At 43.7% G+C, this 17463-nt stretch overlaps 1 protein-coding gene across 3 annotated transcripts in view; it reads right to left on the bottom strand.

The window, feature by feature from the left end:
- The window catches only part of arhgef12b (Rho guanine nucleotide exchange factor (GEF) 12b), a 154811-nt gene that overhangs the window by 2233 nt on the left and 135115 nt on the right, over nt 1-17463 (bottom strand). For all 3 annotated transcript variants that reach the window (XM_039005184.1, XM_039005185.1, XM_039005186.1), the window contains 17 exons: nt 12187-12222; nt 11249-11406; nt 10255-10401; nt 9837-9922; nt 9548-9673; nt 9161-9275; nt 8446-8546; nt 6843-6920; nt 6615-6690; nt 5971-6138; nt 5145-5232; nt 3183-3257; nt 2950-3044; nt 2403-2702; nt 1922-2239; nt 1395-1621; nt 170-242 (listed from right to left, as the gene is read on the bottom strand). In XM_039005184.1, coding sequence (XP_038861112.1) covers nt 170-242; nt 1395-1621; nt 1922-2239; nt 2403-2702; nt 2950-3044; nt 3183-3257; nt 5145-5232; nt 5971-6138; nt 6615-6690; nt 6843-6920; nt 8446-8546; nt 9161-9275; nt 9548-9673; nt 9837-9922; nt 10255-10401; nt 11249-11406; nt 12187-12222 — 2267 coding nt within the window. The remainder of the gene's footprint in view (nt 1-169; nt 243-1394; nt 1622-1921; nt 2240-2402; nt 2703-2949; nt 3045-3182; nt 3258-5144; nt 5233-5970; nt 6139-6614; nt 6691-6842; nt 6921-8445; nt 8547-9160; nt 9276-9547; nt 9674-9836; nt 9923-10254; nt 10402-11248; nt 11407-12186; nt 12223-17463) is intronic.

Here is a 17463-nt window from a genome sequence, read left to right as displayed (position 1 = left end):
ATGGCACCTTCTTCCCTATAAATTGCACTACTTTTGACCAGGGCCCATAGAGCTCTCAAAAGTAGTGTAATTTATAGGGAAGAAGGTGCCATTTGGGACGCACCCTGATACTTTACTGATAAAGAGTACAGAGTGTCATATGGGATGCAGTATCAATAATTCACAGTACCTTTGTTCTCCTCTGTGTCAGTAGCTGTTTCAGTCAGCCTTTGGCGCAGTTCATTATACTTGGTCTCCACTTCCTGAAAGCAGATTTTTGACAGAAACTTAGCTCTGGTAGAACATATAAACATACAGATGGATAAAATTAGTGTATGGGTGGATGGCCCCATACAGTAAAAAAATATAATAGTATGGGCAAACTGGCAGATTGACAAACAGATGTCTTGATCATGCCGCGTGAGAGACTGCATGATAGACATGGAATAACTTTACCTATAAAGCCATTCTCATACATTTCACAAAGCGCGAGTTCTTGGCCGAAGATGCCCTGGGGCACACATCAAAGATCAGCTAAGAACAAAAAACTGACCTTAGCATTTGAAGCCAGGTCTGATTTATCTGAAATCTTTCAAATACTTTAAAGCTGCAATATGTCACTTTTTGGGCGAGCTGACCAAATTCACATAGAAATATGAGTTATAGATATGTCATTCACATTGAAAGCAAGTCTAAGCGGTAGATCTGTTCTATGTGTGCTATTTCTATGCTTCCCATTCTTAAGTTTCGTTTTTGCGTCTTTTACTTTCAGTTTTGTACACTAGGTTAAACAGCTGAAAATTTCACAACGGTTTAGATGGTACAATTATTCTCTACACTAATACTTGCTTGTTTTGTCACAAACTGAAATTAGGCGAACTATTAGAATATTAGGAACCAGGAAATGGCACAGCAATTTCTGCATAGTGCACTTTTAAGCGCTTACTCTAGCCTGCCCGAAATGCTAAATGGGCGTGGTTTGCCATTTTGGGACTATTCTAATTGGTCTAAATCAGGCATACTCAATCAACCACGTAAAGTCTTTTAAAGGGATACTTTGGGATTTTGGCAAAGAGGCACTACTTCCCCAGAGTCAGATGAAATCGTGGACACCATTTGTATTTCACTGCGTGCTGTTTGAATTAAGTTGCTAACTAGCGCCATGCATGCAGATAACCATAGACTGACAGTTATTGTGCTAAGAATGATTAGCATTGGCGCGTGAAACTACCTCTAACCTCCTTCATACTGGACAGAGATATAAAAACGGTATTCACAAGTTCATCGAACTGTGGGGAAGTAGATAAAGGGCATCATTGTCAAAATCCCGAGGTAATGATTTCAAATAGTATTTGAACCCAGGTCTGATCTAGGGGGGAAACTTCATGTTACTTAAAGGGGGGTTGATTGTGTACCTTCAGGTGCTGCAGGTTGGCCTGGAGCAGGCGGATGTGGGTCATGACCTGGCGGCTGAGGTTGGGGCCGGCACCCCCTGTCTGCGAGGATGAGGAGAGCAGCTTCTTCAGGTCGATGCCCGAGTCCGGGCCCCATTGGGCCCCACCCCCCCCGCCACTCGCCTGACCGTCATTGTCCGTGCTGCTCTCCCCCGAGGCCCCGTAGCCCTCCAGGACCATGTAACTGCCTGGGGAGGGATGGAAAGAGAAATAGGGAGGGGGAGGGAGAGACAGTTGGAAATGGGTAAGCTGAGTAACTTTCACAATTAAAAAGAAGGAACCTCAAACATGCATTAAGATGATTTATTATAAAACATCAGATATAGGAACAACATGCTATAAAAGCAACAGTATATCCTAACTTCCACTTAAGTAGAATTAGAACTTGGTCTCCTATTGACATCGATTCATGACTAAGTAAAATTCTACTTAACCTAAGGGGTGAATTCCCTGCCGCTTTTCTGCCTTGAATGTCCCAGTTGGCTCACCGTAGTCCTCGGGAGTCTCAAAGAAACCTGTGTCCCCAGACGATGGTTCATTGGACCCCGGGGCCTCCTCCTCCCTCCGTGCCTCGGTCTTCTCCAAGGCGCCATTCTCCGAGGAGCCAGTAGAGGGTGCTGCTACGCTGCTTGGGGCCGAGGTACTGTTGTTGTCCTCTGGGCCCCTCAGGGACGTGGTCCTCAGCAGGCGGCCCCCAGGGGCTCGGCCCTTCCTCTGCTCCTTTTCTTTCCCCTTCTCTTTGTCCTTGTCGCTGCCCTCTGCTCTGCTTGTCATGTGGTTGAGAAGGACCTGCCTCAGGGCTGCCACTGGGATAAGGAGAGAGTCAGCGTGGCTACAGGGTCATGTTCATTAGGCTAAGAAGAAACACTCATTTTCGGTTTCTGTTGCAAAACATTTAGTGTGCCATTCAATGTGTCATTCTATCACTGTATGTGACATATTGGTCTAAGGCTTAGGCAGTGAACTCACAGGTTCTTAGGGCCTCGTCGGCTCTGGAGGGGGGCATGCCGAAGGCGTCATCGGGCTCCTCGTCGTCGATGGCGATGCCCCGGCGTGACCTCTCCTGGAGGAAGGGCAGTCTGTCTGCCAGCTCTCCATCCAGAAAAGCTTCAACTTCCTCCTCATCTACCTCCTCCACTTCCTCCTCTTCTTCTCTTCTGTCTGGCAGTGGCGAGTCCTCTTCTTCCTCGTCGTCTGATTTGACGCCGTCAAATGGGTTGGTCGATGTGGGTGTGGGTTGCAGACCCGGCAAGGAAGTGACTTCTTTTTCTAGGGGACACAGACACATGGGTAATGAAGGTGTGTTACAGCTGCATGAAGAATAGTCAAACTCACATAGCTTTTCATAGGGTAGATGTTTTTTTCCCGAATTGTTAGATACTACTACCCTGTTGGAGCTAGGAACACAAGCATTTCGCTACACCCGCAATAACATCTGCTAAATATGTGTATGTGACCAATAAAATTTGATTTGATTAGAATTTTGAAAATGTATTAAATGTCTAGTTATTGATACCTGGGGACTGGGTACATCCCATGGAGGTGCGCTCAGGGTCTTTGTTCAGTTTGGGCACCCCCGTGCTGATAATCTCCACTGCGTCTCGCTCCACACTGCAACACACATGCCAAACGCATGCACACACAAACGTAAATGATAAACTAGGGCGATGTGCCTTTTTTCATTAGAAAGCAGTGTATAAAAGTACATATAATATATATATAAAAAGCCAACAAGGACAGTGAACTCACTCGGTCTGAAGTAAAGGTATGATGTGTGTTTTTGTCTTCATGGTTTCTGCACTCTGCGTTATCAGACACTGCCACCTAGTGGATGGGAGCAGTTAATGAGAAACAGACCAACCATAGAAATAGAAAGAGAGCCCATCCTGTCTTTCTGGGAAGTGCACCATCTACAGCGCCATGTTTTGTGCTGCTACCATGTTGTTGTCATGTTCTGTTGCTACCATGCTGTGTTGTAATGTGTTGCTGCCTGCCTTGCTACAGCATGTTGTTGTCTTAGGTCTCTCTTTATGTAGTGTTGTCTCTCTTGTCGTGATGTGTTTTGTCATATATATATATATATATATATATATATATATATACACACACACACACACTACCATTCAAAAGTTTGGGATCACTGTTTTGTGCTTGTTTTTAAAAGAACATTTATCAGAAATACAGTGTAGACATTGTTAATGTTGTAAATGACTATTGTAGCTGGAAACAGCAGATTTTCTTTATTTTTATGGAATATCTACATAGGCAAACAGAGGCCCATTATCAGCAACCATCACTCCTGTGTTCCAATGGCACGTTGTGTTAGCTCATCCAAGTTTATCATTTTAAAAGGCTAATTGATCATTACAAAACCCTTTTGCAATTATTTTAGCACAGCTGAAAACTGTTGTGGTGATTAAAGAAGCAATAAAACTGGCCTTCTTTAGACTATTTGAGTATCTGGAGCATCAGCATTTGTGGGTTCGATTACAGGCTCAAAATGGCCAGAAACAAAGAACTTTCTTCTGAAACTCGTCAGTCTATTCTTGTTCTGAGAAAATGAAGGCTATTCCATGCGAGAAATTGCCAAGAAACTGAAGATCTCGTACAACGCTGTGTACTACTTCCTTCACAGAGAAGCGCAAACTGTCTCTAACCAGAATAGAAAGAGGAGTGGGAGGCCCCAGTGCACAACTGAGAAGGCCAGCATCCCGGAGTCGCCTCTTCACTGTTGACGTTGAGACTGGTGTTTTGCGGGTACTATTTAATGGAGCTGCGAGTTGAGGACTTGTGAGGCATCTGTTTCTCAAACTAGACACTAATGTACTTGTCCTCCATGAGCAGTTTTCTTCCTCTCCGTCAACTGAGTTAGGAAGGACGCCTGTACCTTTGTAGTGACTGAGTGTATTGATACACCAACCAAAGTGTAATTAAAAACTTCACCATGCTCAAAGGGATATTCAGCATCAACCAATAGGTGCCCCTCTTTGCGAGGCATTTAAAAATCTTGCTGTTTTTTGTGCTTTAATCAGAGCTTGAAATGCACATACTTGTTTGAGGGAACTTACAGATCATTGTATGTGTGGGGTACAGAGATCATGTTAACCAACTTATGTGATTTGTTAAGCACATTTTTACTTGTGCATTTATTTAGGTCTGCCATAACAAAGGGGTTGAATATTTGTATTTATTATGGATCCCCATTAGCTTCTGCCAAGGGGTCCAGCAAAATTAAGGCAGTTATACAATTTTAAAAACATTACAATACATTCACAACAGATTTCACAACACATTAAGTGTGTGCCCTCAGGAAAACCTGGGAATACTTATTGACTGAATACATTTAATTGAATTGTTATTCATTTCAAGGGATATTGTGTGTAGATCAGTGACAGAAAATCAAAATTTTCAGGCTGTGACAACAAAATGTGGAGAAAATAAAGGGGTGTGTATACTTTCTGAAGGCAATGTATCTCTTTGAGAGCAACTTAGCTTGGAGGGACCAAGCAAATCCAGATTTTTCTGAAATCTTGGTTGGAGGATTCTGTCCCTGATTATTCTCCCCTGGAATCCTTCACCTGGGATTTCTGGAAAACCTGGGAACTTTTGGAAAGTGTCCAGAATTTTGCAATCCTAGTTCCAGCCAGGTAACAACTGAATGGGATGCTTGAATAAAGTGACTTTGGGATGAAAATGAGCAGACAGACTTACGTTCTTTGCTCGGACACGGTCTGGGCCATCAGCTCGTAGATCTGGGCTCCGTTGTCGGACATAGACAGCACAAAGAAGGACTTGTTGTCTGACAGGAGAAGAGACAATATCATTAGAACATACAGTATATTATATTGACAGTCTTCTATGTTGTCTTTACTATGTTGTCTTTCCTCTCCAAAGTGCACTAGATATAGCCTGGTCCCAGATCTGTTTGAGCTGTATAGCCAACTCCAATTTAGCCTGGTCACGTCAGTAAAACAGAATGTGAGCTATTGCAAGATCAGGCAGGTTCCAAAAAGCTTACGCCAATAGTCACTGTCATGCCAAACATGGTGGTTGGCAAGACTGCACAATCAGATCTGGGACCAGGCTACCACAGACATGTTGCTTGAAGCAATTTGATAAGATATGATTCCAGGAGCCTTTTCAGTGGGATGCAACATTCAGAACATCACAGATGGAAACGTAACAAATAGAGCAATAACTATTTATATCAGATTTAAAAAAAACATTTCACACAAAATAGCCCCCTTAAAAAGGGAAATAAGCAGTTGCTACATACATTTGATTGATTCTTCAAGAATATAACTTATAAATGCCTCATGAGCTTAGTTCAACTGTCGTACCCCTTCAAAACCCAAAATATAAGTTTGTGGTTAAAACTATAATGTTGATACAATGGATTGTCAGTCCTTGCATCCATAGCTCTGTCTATGAATATGAGTGTGGTTACATTTCTCAAGCCCCATCCCTTAGCGTTTTACTGAAACATAAACGAGGGAAAACGCTTTGTTATTGTTAGAACTGAACTGAATGGACACACCGGTGGCTACCGAGCGCACCAGCACGGTGTTGAGGTTGATGATGGGGCTGAAGATGTGCTTGGTGTCGGCGGTGCCCGCCAAGTTCTTGCTGTGGCACTTGAGGACCAACCGCTCGTCCTGCTTCTGCAGCAGCACCAGGATGTCCTCCAGGAGCAGCGTGTACAGCTCTGAGGGCACAGGAGGAAGTTCAAGTGAATACTTTTGTTTTTATAACCTAATGGCAGTCACAGACACTGAAATACATGGATAAACATCATTGAAATTCATGACAACATGACTCAAGTTGTTGATTCATTGGTATGGCATGGGGAACGTTTTGTTTCTCTCAGTCCTGGCATTTGGTATAGAGAGAAGATGGTTTACAACACACAGAAAATCACTTATACTCAACAGGACAAGCTAGTCATCATGTGGGCAAAAACTACTATAGCATGTGAACCCTGGGTCTTCTTCTCAGTCTTCTATTGTATGTTGTAGCCTACTTAGCTTTTCAGCATTGGATGAGGACAACTCTAGCATACCAAAGGGCTAAGCTGAAAATGGAAATAGCAATTGTCCTACAGGTAAAAAATAATAATTATTCTCTACATGATCAACATTTCTACACCGCTAAAACACATTCTGTTGAATTATGGGTACGTACCGATGGTCTTGTCTTTGTTGACCTTCCAGGAGAGAGGTCCCTCGTGCACCATCTTCTTCTTGGTCAGGTCTAGACTCTACACACACGCACATACGCACATGCACGCACACACGTCAGAACAGGCACCTTTCTACAGCTTTAAGCCAACAATGAGAATATGTCCAATTAACTTCCCTGGTCAAATAATGGTAAATACATGTAAATAAATGAAGACACAAGTAGTCTCACCTTGAACTCTGAGATCATTGGGTTCTCACTCTGTTTGAGTGAGGACAGGTCCAGCCGTCTCTGGTAGTCCTCTAACCTCTGTAGGGAGAGGAGCACACACACTTACCAGCACTGGCTAGACAGTATACAGTTAGACCACTCATTTAATAGGATCTAAATGCTATTCAGTCCCTTAGCTGATATATTCTGGTAGAAAGGTGGCAGGCATAAGAGATGCACTGTTTACTACATTTTGCATTAATAGAGTTCAGACAGGAAACTCACATATTCCTTTAACCATTTAAGAAACAAAAATAGATGACAAAACATCTGGTATTGGTGTTTGGCTCTGCTCCTTCATGGGAGCTGACTGCCAGAGCCATGTGTCCCTTATTACCATTACAATACAGGCAGTGAGTGAGATATATCAATCCCCTGATGGGGAAAAAAGCAGAACCAAATAGGTGGAGGCTGGGGTTGTGCTAGGCTAGCAGAAAACAGACAATGCATAGCAGGTGGCAGCAATAGTTACAGCAGCAGCAATAAAAACAGCAAAGAAAAGCCAATCACATAGCTTAGCAGAGGAACTGGTCAACTTAAATACAATGCCTTGCAAAAGTATTCATCCCCCTTGGTGTTTCTCCTATTTGGTTGCATTAAAACCTGTGATTTAAATGTATTTTTATTTGGATTTCATGTAATGGACATACACAAAATAGTCCAAATTGGACACAAAATAGTCCAACACCTCTGATCACTCCAGGAACACCATGTTTTTCATCGGCAGGGACTGAGAAACTGGTCAGAATTGAAGGAATGATGGATGTTGCTAAATACAGGGTAATTCTTGAGGGAAACCTGTTTCAGTCTTCCAGAGATTTGAGACTGAGACGGATGTTCACCTTCCAGCAGGACAATGGTCCTAAGCATACTGCTAAAGCAACAGTCGAGTGGATTAAGGGGAAACATTTAAATGTCTTGGAATGGCCTAGTCAAAGCCCAGACCTCAATCCAATTGAGAATCTGTGGTATGACTTAAAATTGCTGTACATCAGAGGGACCCATTCAACTTGAAGGAGCTGGAGCAGTTTTGCCTTGAAGAATGGGAAAAAAATCCCAGTGGCTAGATGTGTCAAGCTTATAGAGACATACCCCAAGAGACTTGCAGCTGTAATTGCTGCAAAAGGTGTCTCTACAAAGTATTGACTTTGGGGGGGTGAATAGTTATGCACGCTCAAGTTTTCTGTTGTTTTTGTCTAATTTCTTGTTTGTTTCACAATAAAAAATATTTTGCATCTTCAAAGTGGTAGGCATGTTGTGTAAATCAAATGAAACAAACCCCCCAAAAATCTATTTTAATTCCAGGTTGTAAGACAACAAAATAGGAAAAATGCCAAGGGGGGTGAATACTTTTGCAAGCCACTGTAGACAGCCATATTAAGGTAGGAAGTGTTTGAATCCCATTGGTGCCATCTGAACTGGTTTCGCTTAATTTAGCTTGCAAGTGTCCCACAGTTTTCAATTGAAACGTGGCTGCACCATGACAACTGTTGGTGTAGCCAGATGTGTGCATGTGTTCACCATGTGTCTAGTCCCACTGGTTGTCCTCTCCATAGTCAGTTACCTGTTTGTTCTCTGCCTCTTTCACTGTCTGGTTGACATAGTTGAGGATCGTCCTGCAGCACTCCCCGGCCCTCTTCACTTTGTCCCTCTCCTCTGCATCCTCTGTCAGGCAAAAAAACAAACAAGCAGATGATATCAGTCTCATGGAGTGGACCAAATAAGTGCACAACAAAAACCCACGTGCACGAGAATGTGAAGGCATGATGATGATGACGGATTCATTTACAGCCTAATCTCTTATGGAGAGACTCCGTAAACATATCTTAGTTCTGGGTAAACCAAGATTATTTACAGCCTAATCTCTTATGGAGAGACTCCGTAAACATATCTTAGTTCTGGGTAAACCAAGATTATTTACAGCCTAATCTCTTATGGAGAGACTCCGTAAACATATCTTAGTTCTGGGTAAACCAAGATTATTTATAGCCTAATCTTCATGCAATTTTTGACAGATTTGACAATCTTTGGTTGTAAAGGTTTGAGTAGCTAAATCTGCTTTCCTTTAGTTCAGTCATTTTATTAAACATTAAAAGATCATTCGGCATGGAAATACATCCCTCTTTAATCAACTATTACAAAGAAATGCAATACTTATCTCCCAACAGATGGACACAGAAGAGAGATGAAACGTAATCCAAATTATTTTCAGGCCAATGTCTCAACCTTTATTAGTTGTGTGGACAGACTGTGTTTTATAGTGGTGTTGTCTACTGTACCTGTGTACTTGGCTATGCTCTCCAGCAGTAGTGGATACTTGGTCAGCCTCTGCATCTCCACTGGAATGATATCCTTCAGCTGCAGTCTGCGACACAGACGGTTGCTCTCAGCCTCCTACAGGACGAGAGAGACACACCCGAGTCAGTACTACAGTCACTCACTCCAGATCAAATGGTCAATCTGACGACATCACAATGATGACGAAAGCCAGTTTTTTTCCTTTAGAGATATCATTGTGTTTCCAAGCCACTATAATGAAAAATCTTCATTAGCGCCAACTGAGAATGCATTGAGTAGAATGCCCAGTCGTCAAGAGAACCTTCAGAACAATATTGTGACACAACATGCAACCCATGAACAGTAGAATATAGTATAGTGTGTCGTACCTGCATAAAGGAGGTGAAGCGCTGGTCTTTCTTCTGCCGGGTCTTGATGAGTTCCAGGGCGAAGGGCTGGTTACTGCAGAAGGTGCCCACCGCCCGCTTGATTTTCTCCTCCTCGTCATCACTGAACTACACACACGCACAGAGGGACATGGAAACGCAGGGACACAGAAAAGGACACAGACACACACACAGCAATGTTAGCAATGGCTTTTGGATGTAATACTCCCCCTCTCCTGCAGTGACTGAAAATATATCCCAAAATGCCCATAGGGCTCTGGTCTTCTCTTACCCAAGCTAGTAGATCGTCTCCTATCAGGTCTATCACTGACGTCTCGTTCTTTTTCCGAATGACCGCCATCTGTTCCGTTATCCACACTGTAGGGAGGAAGAGAAAAGTCAGGGAAAAGAGGACATTTGTTTGAGAATAGGTGAATTTCAATGATTTAGGAAGTTAAAATTCTAGTTGTTTAAATTAGCATTATCCCTGAGAGAGGAGTTTGACTGTAGCTTTGAAGAGGAAGCCCCGCGGTGAGTATAGTTAGCATTGCACACACACAGAGACACAGAGACACAGAGAGACACACACACACACACACACACACACACACACACACACACACACACACACACACACACACACACACACACACACACACACACACACACACACACACACACACACACACACACACACACACACACTATACCGTGTAGCTGGACAATCTCCTCTAGGTTAGTGAAGATGTGTTTAATGTCTCCAGGAGGCAGGATGCTGTCTCGGGTTAGTTTCTGGCAGAACACGTTATCCAGCACCTTCAACATCCTCAGGTGTGCTCGCTCTGTGTAGAAGAGCTCTGTGGAGACGCACACATTTAGACCCACAGAATTAAACAGAACAAGATAGCTGCCATTATCAGCCCATTCTAAAGCTATGCAGGTCTATGACATTAGCCACTAGTACAGGGTTTCCCAAACTCGGTCCTCCAAAGGGTGCACGTATTGGTTTTTGCCCTAACACTACACAGCTGATTCAAATAATAAACTCATCAAGCTTTGATACTTTGAATCAGCTGTGTAGTGTTAGCGCAAAAACCTAAACGTGCACCCCTTGGGGTCCTGAGGACCGAGTTTGGGAAACGCTGCTCTATCGTATCTCTATGGTCAGACCGTCATAAGACAGGTGGAACCCATTGTCTTCCGACAGATGGTGCTATTCTAACGCACCCGCAGACGGCTGTCACGCTACCTGATGTAAGACAATGAGGTGGAACCAAGATTTTCATTTGGGATTGAGGCTTGCAGATTTCCTGGTATATCAGGATCTACGCAACATAGAATTTGGAGACTTTTCTACAAAAACGTCACACAAACTTTAGCAACTTGTTGTGGTTTATTTAGCTAGCGGACCCACCATCACTGATAATCATGATGAACGAGTTCACCACTTGACTTGAATGGACACAGTAGGCTTGGTCATAGACAGACTCAAATAGTCAATAAGGTTTAGGTGAGGCTGGGGTGGATAGTATATAAAGGTATAAAAATCTAAAGGACAAATTCTAATACAGCGCATCATATTTGCCATCTCAAAGCTAAACAGCTAGCATGAAACTACTTTGAATATTCAACAGCTATCTATCTGTATGATTGATCCCCAGACAGCTGTACAGTATGTGGAGCCAAAATGGCCACCGGCCTCACCGTTGATGACTTCCTGTCTTTTGATCTCCTGTGGAGTCAGGCCCGCCAGGACCTCTCGGCTAACCAGCGCCTGCCAGTTGGGAGGGTCCTGCTCGCACTCGATCTCGTTCCCCTGGTCGTCCTCACTCGGCACATCCCCACAGCCTAACCCGTCCATCCTGATATGAAAACAAGAAGTCTCTGATGATGACACCTGGATTGTGTTCATTAGGGCATGCAGTGGCAAAATGTTTTGCAATGGAAAATGAAAAATAGTGTTTCTTATTGGACAAATGTTTAGATAGTCCAACCCTGTTTCAGTTAATTTTCTTAAGTTTGGTTAAATTTAACTTTTATTTATCCAGGAAGTCCCGTTGATATCAGAAGACCTCTTTTACAAGAGACCTAGTGCTTAATGAACACGGCCCTGGGCACACTTAAACAACACTAAAGCGAAACTCTACGATTGAGATCAATGTGTGATTAATTGGGAAAGTTACCGAGTTACTAAGTGCAGATGTCAAGCCTGTAATAATGGGTAGAGAGAGGGGGGCCAGTAACTCAATCAATTCTATTCAAAGGCTTTGCCAAAGTTAAGTTCAAGTTTAATCATGTTAATCGTGTTTAATCAATCACAATTGATTCAATTATGTGGGCAACACAAACTTTTTGAAAAGCTGGTACTACCGAACAACTGGGAAAAGTCAGTTATCATTCATGCCATTCATATGACTAGAGACAAAAAAACAACAACCTGTGTTCAAATAGTATTTGAAATGATTTAACCGTACTTGATTGAGCTTGCCTGGCTAAATTGACCAATAGAACAGTCCTTAAACTGCAAACCCTGCCCATATGGCGCTAAAGAAAAGCTCGATTTCAAATTGTATTTGAACCCAGGTCTGTAACAACATCAGATAAAATAGACCCCAAAAAAATAAGAATAGAGAAAGACTCACCTCCGGGCTGGTTTGGGCGTGCCTCCCTCTTGAGCCCTGGGGATAGAAGATCACAGTCCCTGTCAACACACTTTCTGCCATTCATCAAATCCCTCCTTTCAATCCTCCACATCTATCTGAGCAGAGATCCTAAGGCATCATTTGGAGAACTCCCCATCTCCAAGTAATACACCATAAGAGGACCTTTCTTTCAATGAGTTTCAATGAGGTCATGAATGATCGGAGAGACAAAGAAAGCGATTCAGCAGCGGAGTGCTGTAGCAGCAGCACCCGGAAACGGCTCCGAGGCCTTGAGCATGATGGCTGGGTATGGGCTGTGTATCCCAACAGTATGGCCGTATGAGACTGTGAGACTGCAGACTATGCGGTCGACTGGTTGTGTCGGATGAGAACAGATGAGCTTGGCAGTGGACCAACACGGCAGCAAAACATTCTGCATTGGTAGGCTTTTCCCGGGAAAGCTTGCTCCCTATTCGGAACAATATTTTAGTGATCATGCAATCTCGCTCAGCATAAGATTTAGGTTGCATCCCAGATGCCACCCTATTCCCTATTTAGTGCACTATTTTCAACAAGAGCCAAAAGGGAATTGGGTGCCATTTGGGAGGCAGACTTAGTGTAGATTTGTGTTGACCCAGAGGACAGTCCTGACTCGGATTAGATAAGCCATTTGAGGTGAAGGGATGGTATATATCAGAGTATCTCAACCCTTGAGCAGATTAGAATATTCACTATGTATTGCTGAAACCATCACATTTGATTACAGCAGATCTGCCCTCTGTATTTTACGCTGTATATTAGCACATTACATGGGGAGGTGCTGTTACCAAGTCAATAAGCCTATCATAGTCACTATAACGTCACTATGTAAACAATTGGATTTTTGAGGGGGGTAAACGCTGCTGCAAGCACAAAGATTATCAGAAATGATAATCATACAATAATTGTTTCGTTTCCTTTTTATCCACCGATTGTAAAATACACAAAGTGTACAAAACATTAAGAACACCTGCTCTTTCCATGACACAGACTGACTAGGTGAATCCAGGATTGTCACGTTCCTGACCTGTTTTCTGTTAGTTTTTGTATGTGTTAGTTGGTCAGGACGTGAGTTTGGGTGGGCAGTCTATGTTTTCTGTTTCTATGTTGGTTTAAGGGTGACCTGATATGGCTCTCAATTAGAGGCAGGTGGTTTTCATTTCCTCTGATTGAGAGTCATATTAAGGTAGGTGTTTTCACACTGTTTGTTGTGGGTGGTTGTCCCCTGTGTCTGTGTCTATGTACGTTGCGCCACACGGGACTGTTTTCGGTTTGTTTGTTCGTTTGTTCGGTTTATGTAGTCTGTTCCTGTTTCATGCGTTCTTCGTGTTATGTAAGTTCTTATGTTCAGGTGCGTCTACGTCGTTTGTTGTTTTGTAGTTTGTTAAAGTGTTTTCGTGTTTTTTCGTCTTGTTAAATAAATTCATCATGTCAAGTTACAACGCTGCGTCTTGGTTCAATCCATGCTCCTCCTCTTCGGATGAAGAGGAAGAGGAGAACCGTTACAATGATCCCTTATTGATGTCACTTGTTAAATGCACTTCAATCAGTGTAGATGAAGGGGAGGAGACAAGTTAAAGAAGGATTTTTAAGCCTTCTTTAACCACGCTGTCTGTGTGGGTGGACCATTTCAGTTTGTCCGTGATGTGTACGCCGAGGAACTTAAAACTTTCCACCTTCTCCACTACTGTCCCGTCGATGTGGACAGGGGGTTGCTCCCTCTGCTGTTTCCTGAAGTCCACGATCATCTCCTTTGTTTTGTTGACATTGAGTGTGAGGTTATTTTCCTGACACCACACTCCGATGGCCCTCACCTCCTCCCTGTAGGCCGTCTCATCGTTGTTGGTAATCAAGCCTACCACTGTAGTGTCGTCTGCAAACTTGATGATTGACTTGGAGGCGTGCATGGCCACGCAGTCATGGGTGAACAGGGAGTACAGGAGAGGGCACAGGAGAGGGCTGAGAACGCACCCTTGTGGGGCCCCAGTGTTGAGGATCAGCGGGGTGGAGATGTTGTTTCTTACCCTCACCACCTGGGGGTCGGCCCATCAGGAAGTCCAGGACCCAGTTGCACAGGGCGGGGTTGAGACCCAGGGTCTCGAGCTTAATGACGATGTGGCGAAATCCTGCACGGAGCCTTCACCGTGCGCTGCCACTTTAAGAGCGCATGAGCAATAAGGAAGGAGGAAATAAAAGAGAGCTTGTTCAGCTCTTTGGGGAGGAGCTCTTGGGTGGCGCGACAGTTTGATTGTGTGTGCTATGCTGCAGAAGTTTTGTTTGTTTTCAGCGTATGTAGTTTATAACGTATTTAACTCAATCATCGGTGTGATCGCTCTACTGCTTGGTTGTTTTCGTTTGGGACCGCGCCGGTTATGGATCGCATGGATTAGTAGCAACATTGTTGCGAAGCTTTAACCTACAAACCAACAAACCATCGGACAGTCAGACAGTACACCTGCACGCCTGAAGACCACAGCTAAGATCTCTCTTGTTCCCTTTCTCTTCCCTCCATCATTCCAGTGCTTTACCCTGCAACAGACTCTCTATTTTCCTAATGCACTTCCCAGTGAAGTTCATTGGAGCTGGACTATTATTGCCCTGCCAGAAGTATTTGGGTGGACATTTTAGTTAAAAGGGAGATTGCTTTAAAGTGTGTATTATTATTTGAACTGTGTTGAGGTGGGGTGTACTAAGGACATGTGGCCGAGAAGATTGTGGACATTTTTAAGGCCTTTGTGTATATGAACACCCTCACATTCATACCCTCTGCACTCCTCCACTGGAAGAGAATACAAATGATTGCAAATCCTCTGTTGATGACTGGGTTCTTTCGTGTATGAAGTTGCTGTTTAATTGCTCTGCCATTATTATTATTATTATTATTATTGTATGAGGTATGCTTGGTGGGGTTACCAAGAATTGTGGAAGGACTGTGCTGTGATGTGGGTTTTATAGGGTGTGTATTCTCTCTTCTCTCCGCTGGCTATCTGGTAAACAGGCTACACTCTAGGCAGTCTCTTCTGCTGATGTGTGTGGGTCTGGTAGTGGTACTCTCTCTGTTCTACTCTTTTCCTTTCGGCATGGTTAATACCTGCCTGGCGCCCGAACAAAATCTTTCTTTACCCCTCACTAATAAATACCGCTACAACGAGTTTGGAGGGTACTATGGTGTTACATTCTGAGTAGTTGATGAACAGCATTCTTACATAGGTATTCCTCTTGTCCAGATGGGTTAGGGCAGTGTGCAGTGTGATTGCGTCGTCTGTGGACCTATTGGGGCGGTAAGCAAATTTGAGTGGGTCTAGGGTGTCAGGTAGGGTGGATGAGATATGGTCCATGACTAGTCTCTCAAAGCACTTCATGATAACGGAAGTGAGTGCTACAGGGCGATAGTCACTTAGATCAGTTACCTTAGCTTTCTTGGGAACAGGAACAATGGTGGCCCTCTTGGAGCATGTGGGAACAGCAGACTGGGATAAGGATTGATTGAATATGTCCGTAAACACACCAGCCAGCTGTTCTGCGCATGCTCTGAGGACGCGGCTAGGGATGCCGTCTGGGCCGGCAGCCTTGCGAGGGTTAACACGTTTAAATGTTTTACTCACGTTGGCTGCAGTGAAGGAGAGCCCGCAGGTTTTGGTAGCGGGCCGTGTCGGTGGCGAGCAAAGAAGTTTAGTTTGTCTGGGAGCAAGACATCGTGGTCCGCGACGGGGCTGGTTTTCTTTTTGTAGTCCGTGATTGACTGTAGACCCTGCCACATATCTCTCGTGTCTGAGCCGTTGAATTGCGACTCTACTTTGTCTCTATACTGACGCTTAGCTTGTTTGATTGCCTTGAGGAGGGAATAGCTACACTGTTTCTATTTGGTCATGTTTCTGGTCGCCTTGCCCTGTTTAAAAGCCGTGGTTCGCTGTTATGAATTTTATATATAATGACTAAATGATGTATACATTTAAAGTAATGATAGGACTATATCTCACAGAATTCTACCCTGTCTCTGTATAATGATGAAGAATGTTTGTCCATAAGAAAAGAGGGATTGTTAGCAGACCAGGAAAGACCAACTTGTGACCACTGTGGAACTGATAACAGGGAAGGAAGTCTCCCCACCCAGGGAGGGGAGAAACCTTGGGCTTGTAGTAGATTGTATAACAGGTGGCAGGATGGGATAAGCAATGTATGAGTAGGAGAAGACTTGTGAACTATATTGTCATTGTCTGAGAGGAGGAGGGACATTTATGACGAAATGAGAGGTATATAAACCAATGTACAGGAAATGATAAGCAGAGCTCCTGTAAATAAACATTGCTGACTATTGTAGACTGGCCTCTGTCTGTTTCATTTCAACAAGAACCTTACAAATTCTTGGTAACAGACCGAGTAGTTTAATTGAAGTTCAGTTTATGAACATTGAGAACATAATTCTCTTAACATTCGCGCTTTCAGTTTTGCGTGAATGCTGCCATCAATCCACGGTTTCTGGTTGGGGAAGGTTTTAATAGTCGCCGTGGGTACAACATCACCGATGCACTTGCTAATAAACTCGCTCACCGAATCAGCTATGCGGAACATATCCCAGTCCACGTGATCGAAGCAATCTTGAAGCGTGGAATCCGATTGGTCGATCCAGCGTTGAACAGACCTGAGCACGGGCGTTTCCTGCTTTAGTTTCTGTCTATAGGCTGGGAGCAACAAAATGGAGTCGTGGTCAGATTTTCCGAAAGGAGGGCGGGGGAGGGCTTTGTATGCGTTGCGGAAGTGCCAGCTCGGGTCGCGCATTCGATATGCTGATACAATTTAGGGAGCCTTGTTTTCAGATTAGCCTTGTTAAAATCCCCAGCTACAATAAATGCAGCCTCAGGATATGTGGTTTCCAGTTTACATAGAGTCCAATGAAGTTCTTTCAGGGCTGTCGATGTGTCTGCTTGGGGGGGATATACACGTCTGTGATTCTAATTGAAGAGAATTCTCTTGGTAGATAATGCGGTCAGCATTTGATTGTAAGGAATTCTAGGTCAGGTGAACAAAAGGACTTGAGTTCCTGTATGTTGTTATGATCACACCACGTCTCGTTAATCATAAGGCATACACCCCCGCCCTTCTTCTTACCAGAGAGATGTTTGTTTCTGTCGGCGCGATGCGTGAAGAAACCAGGTGGCTGTACCGACTCTGATAACGTATCACGAGTGAGCAATGTTTCCGTGAAACAAAGAACGTTACAATCTCTGATGTCTCTCT

Source organism: Salvelinus namaycush, chromosome 12 (genome assembly GCF_016432855.1).
Source record: "Salvelinus namaycush isolate Seneca chromosome 12, SaNama_1.0, whole genome shotgun sequence".
Lineage (NCBI taxonomy): Eukaryota > Metazoa > Chordata > Actinopteri > Salmoniformes > Salmonidae > Salvelinus > Salvelinus namaycush.
Note: the sequence above shows the minus strand (reverse complement) of the source record. Positions and strands in the feature narration are given on the sequence as shown.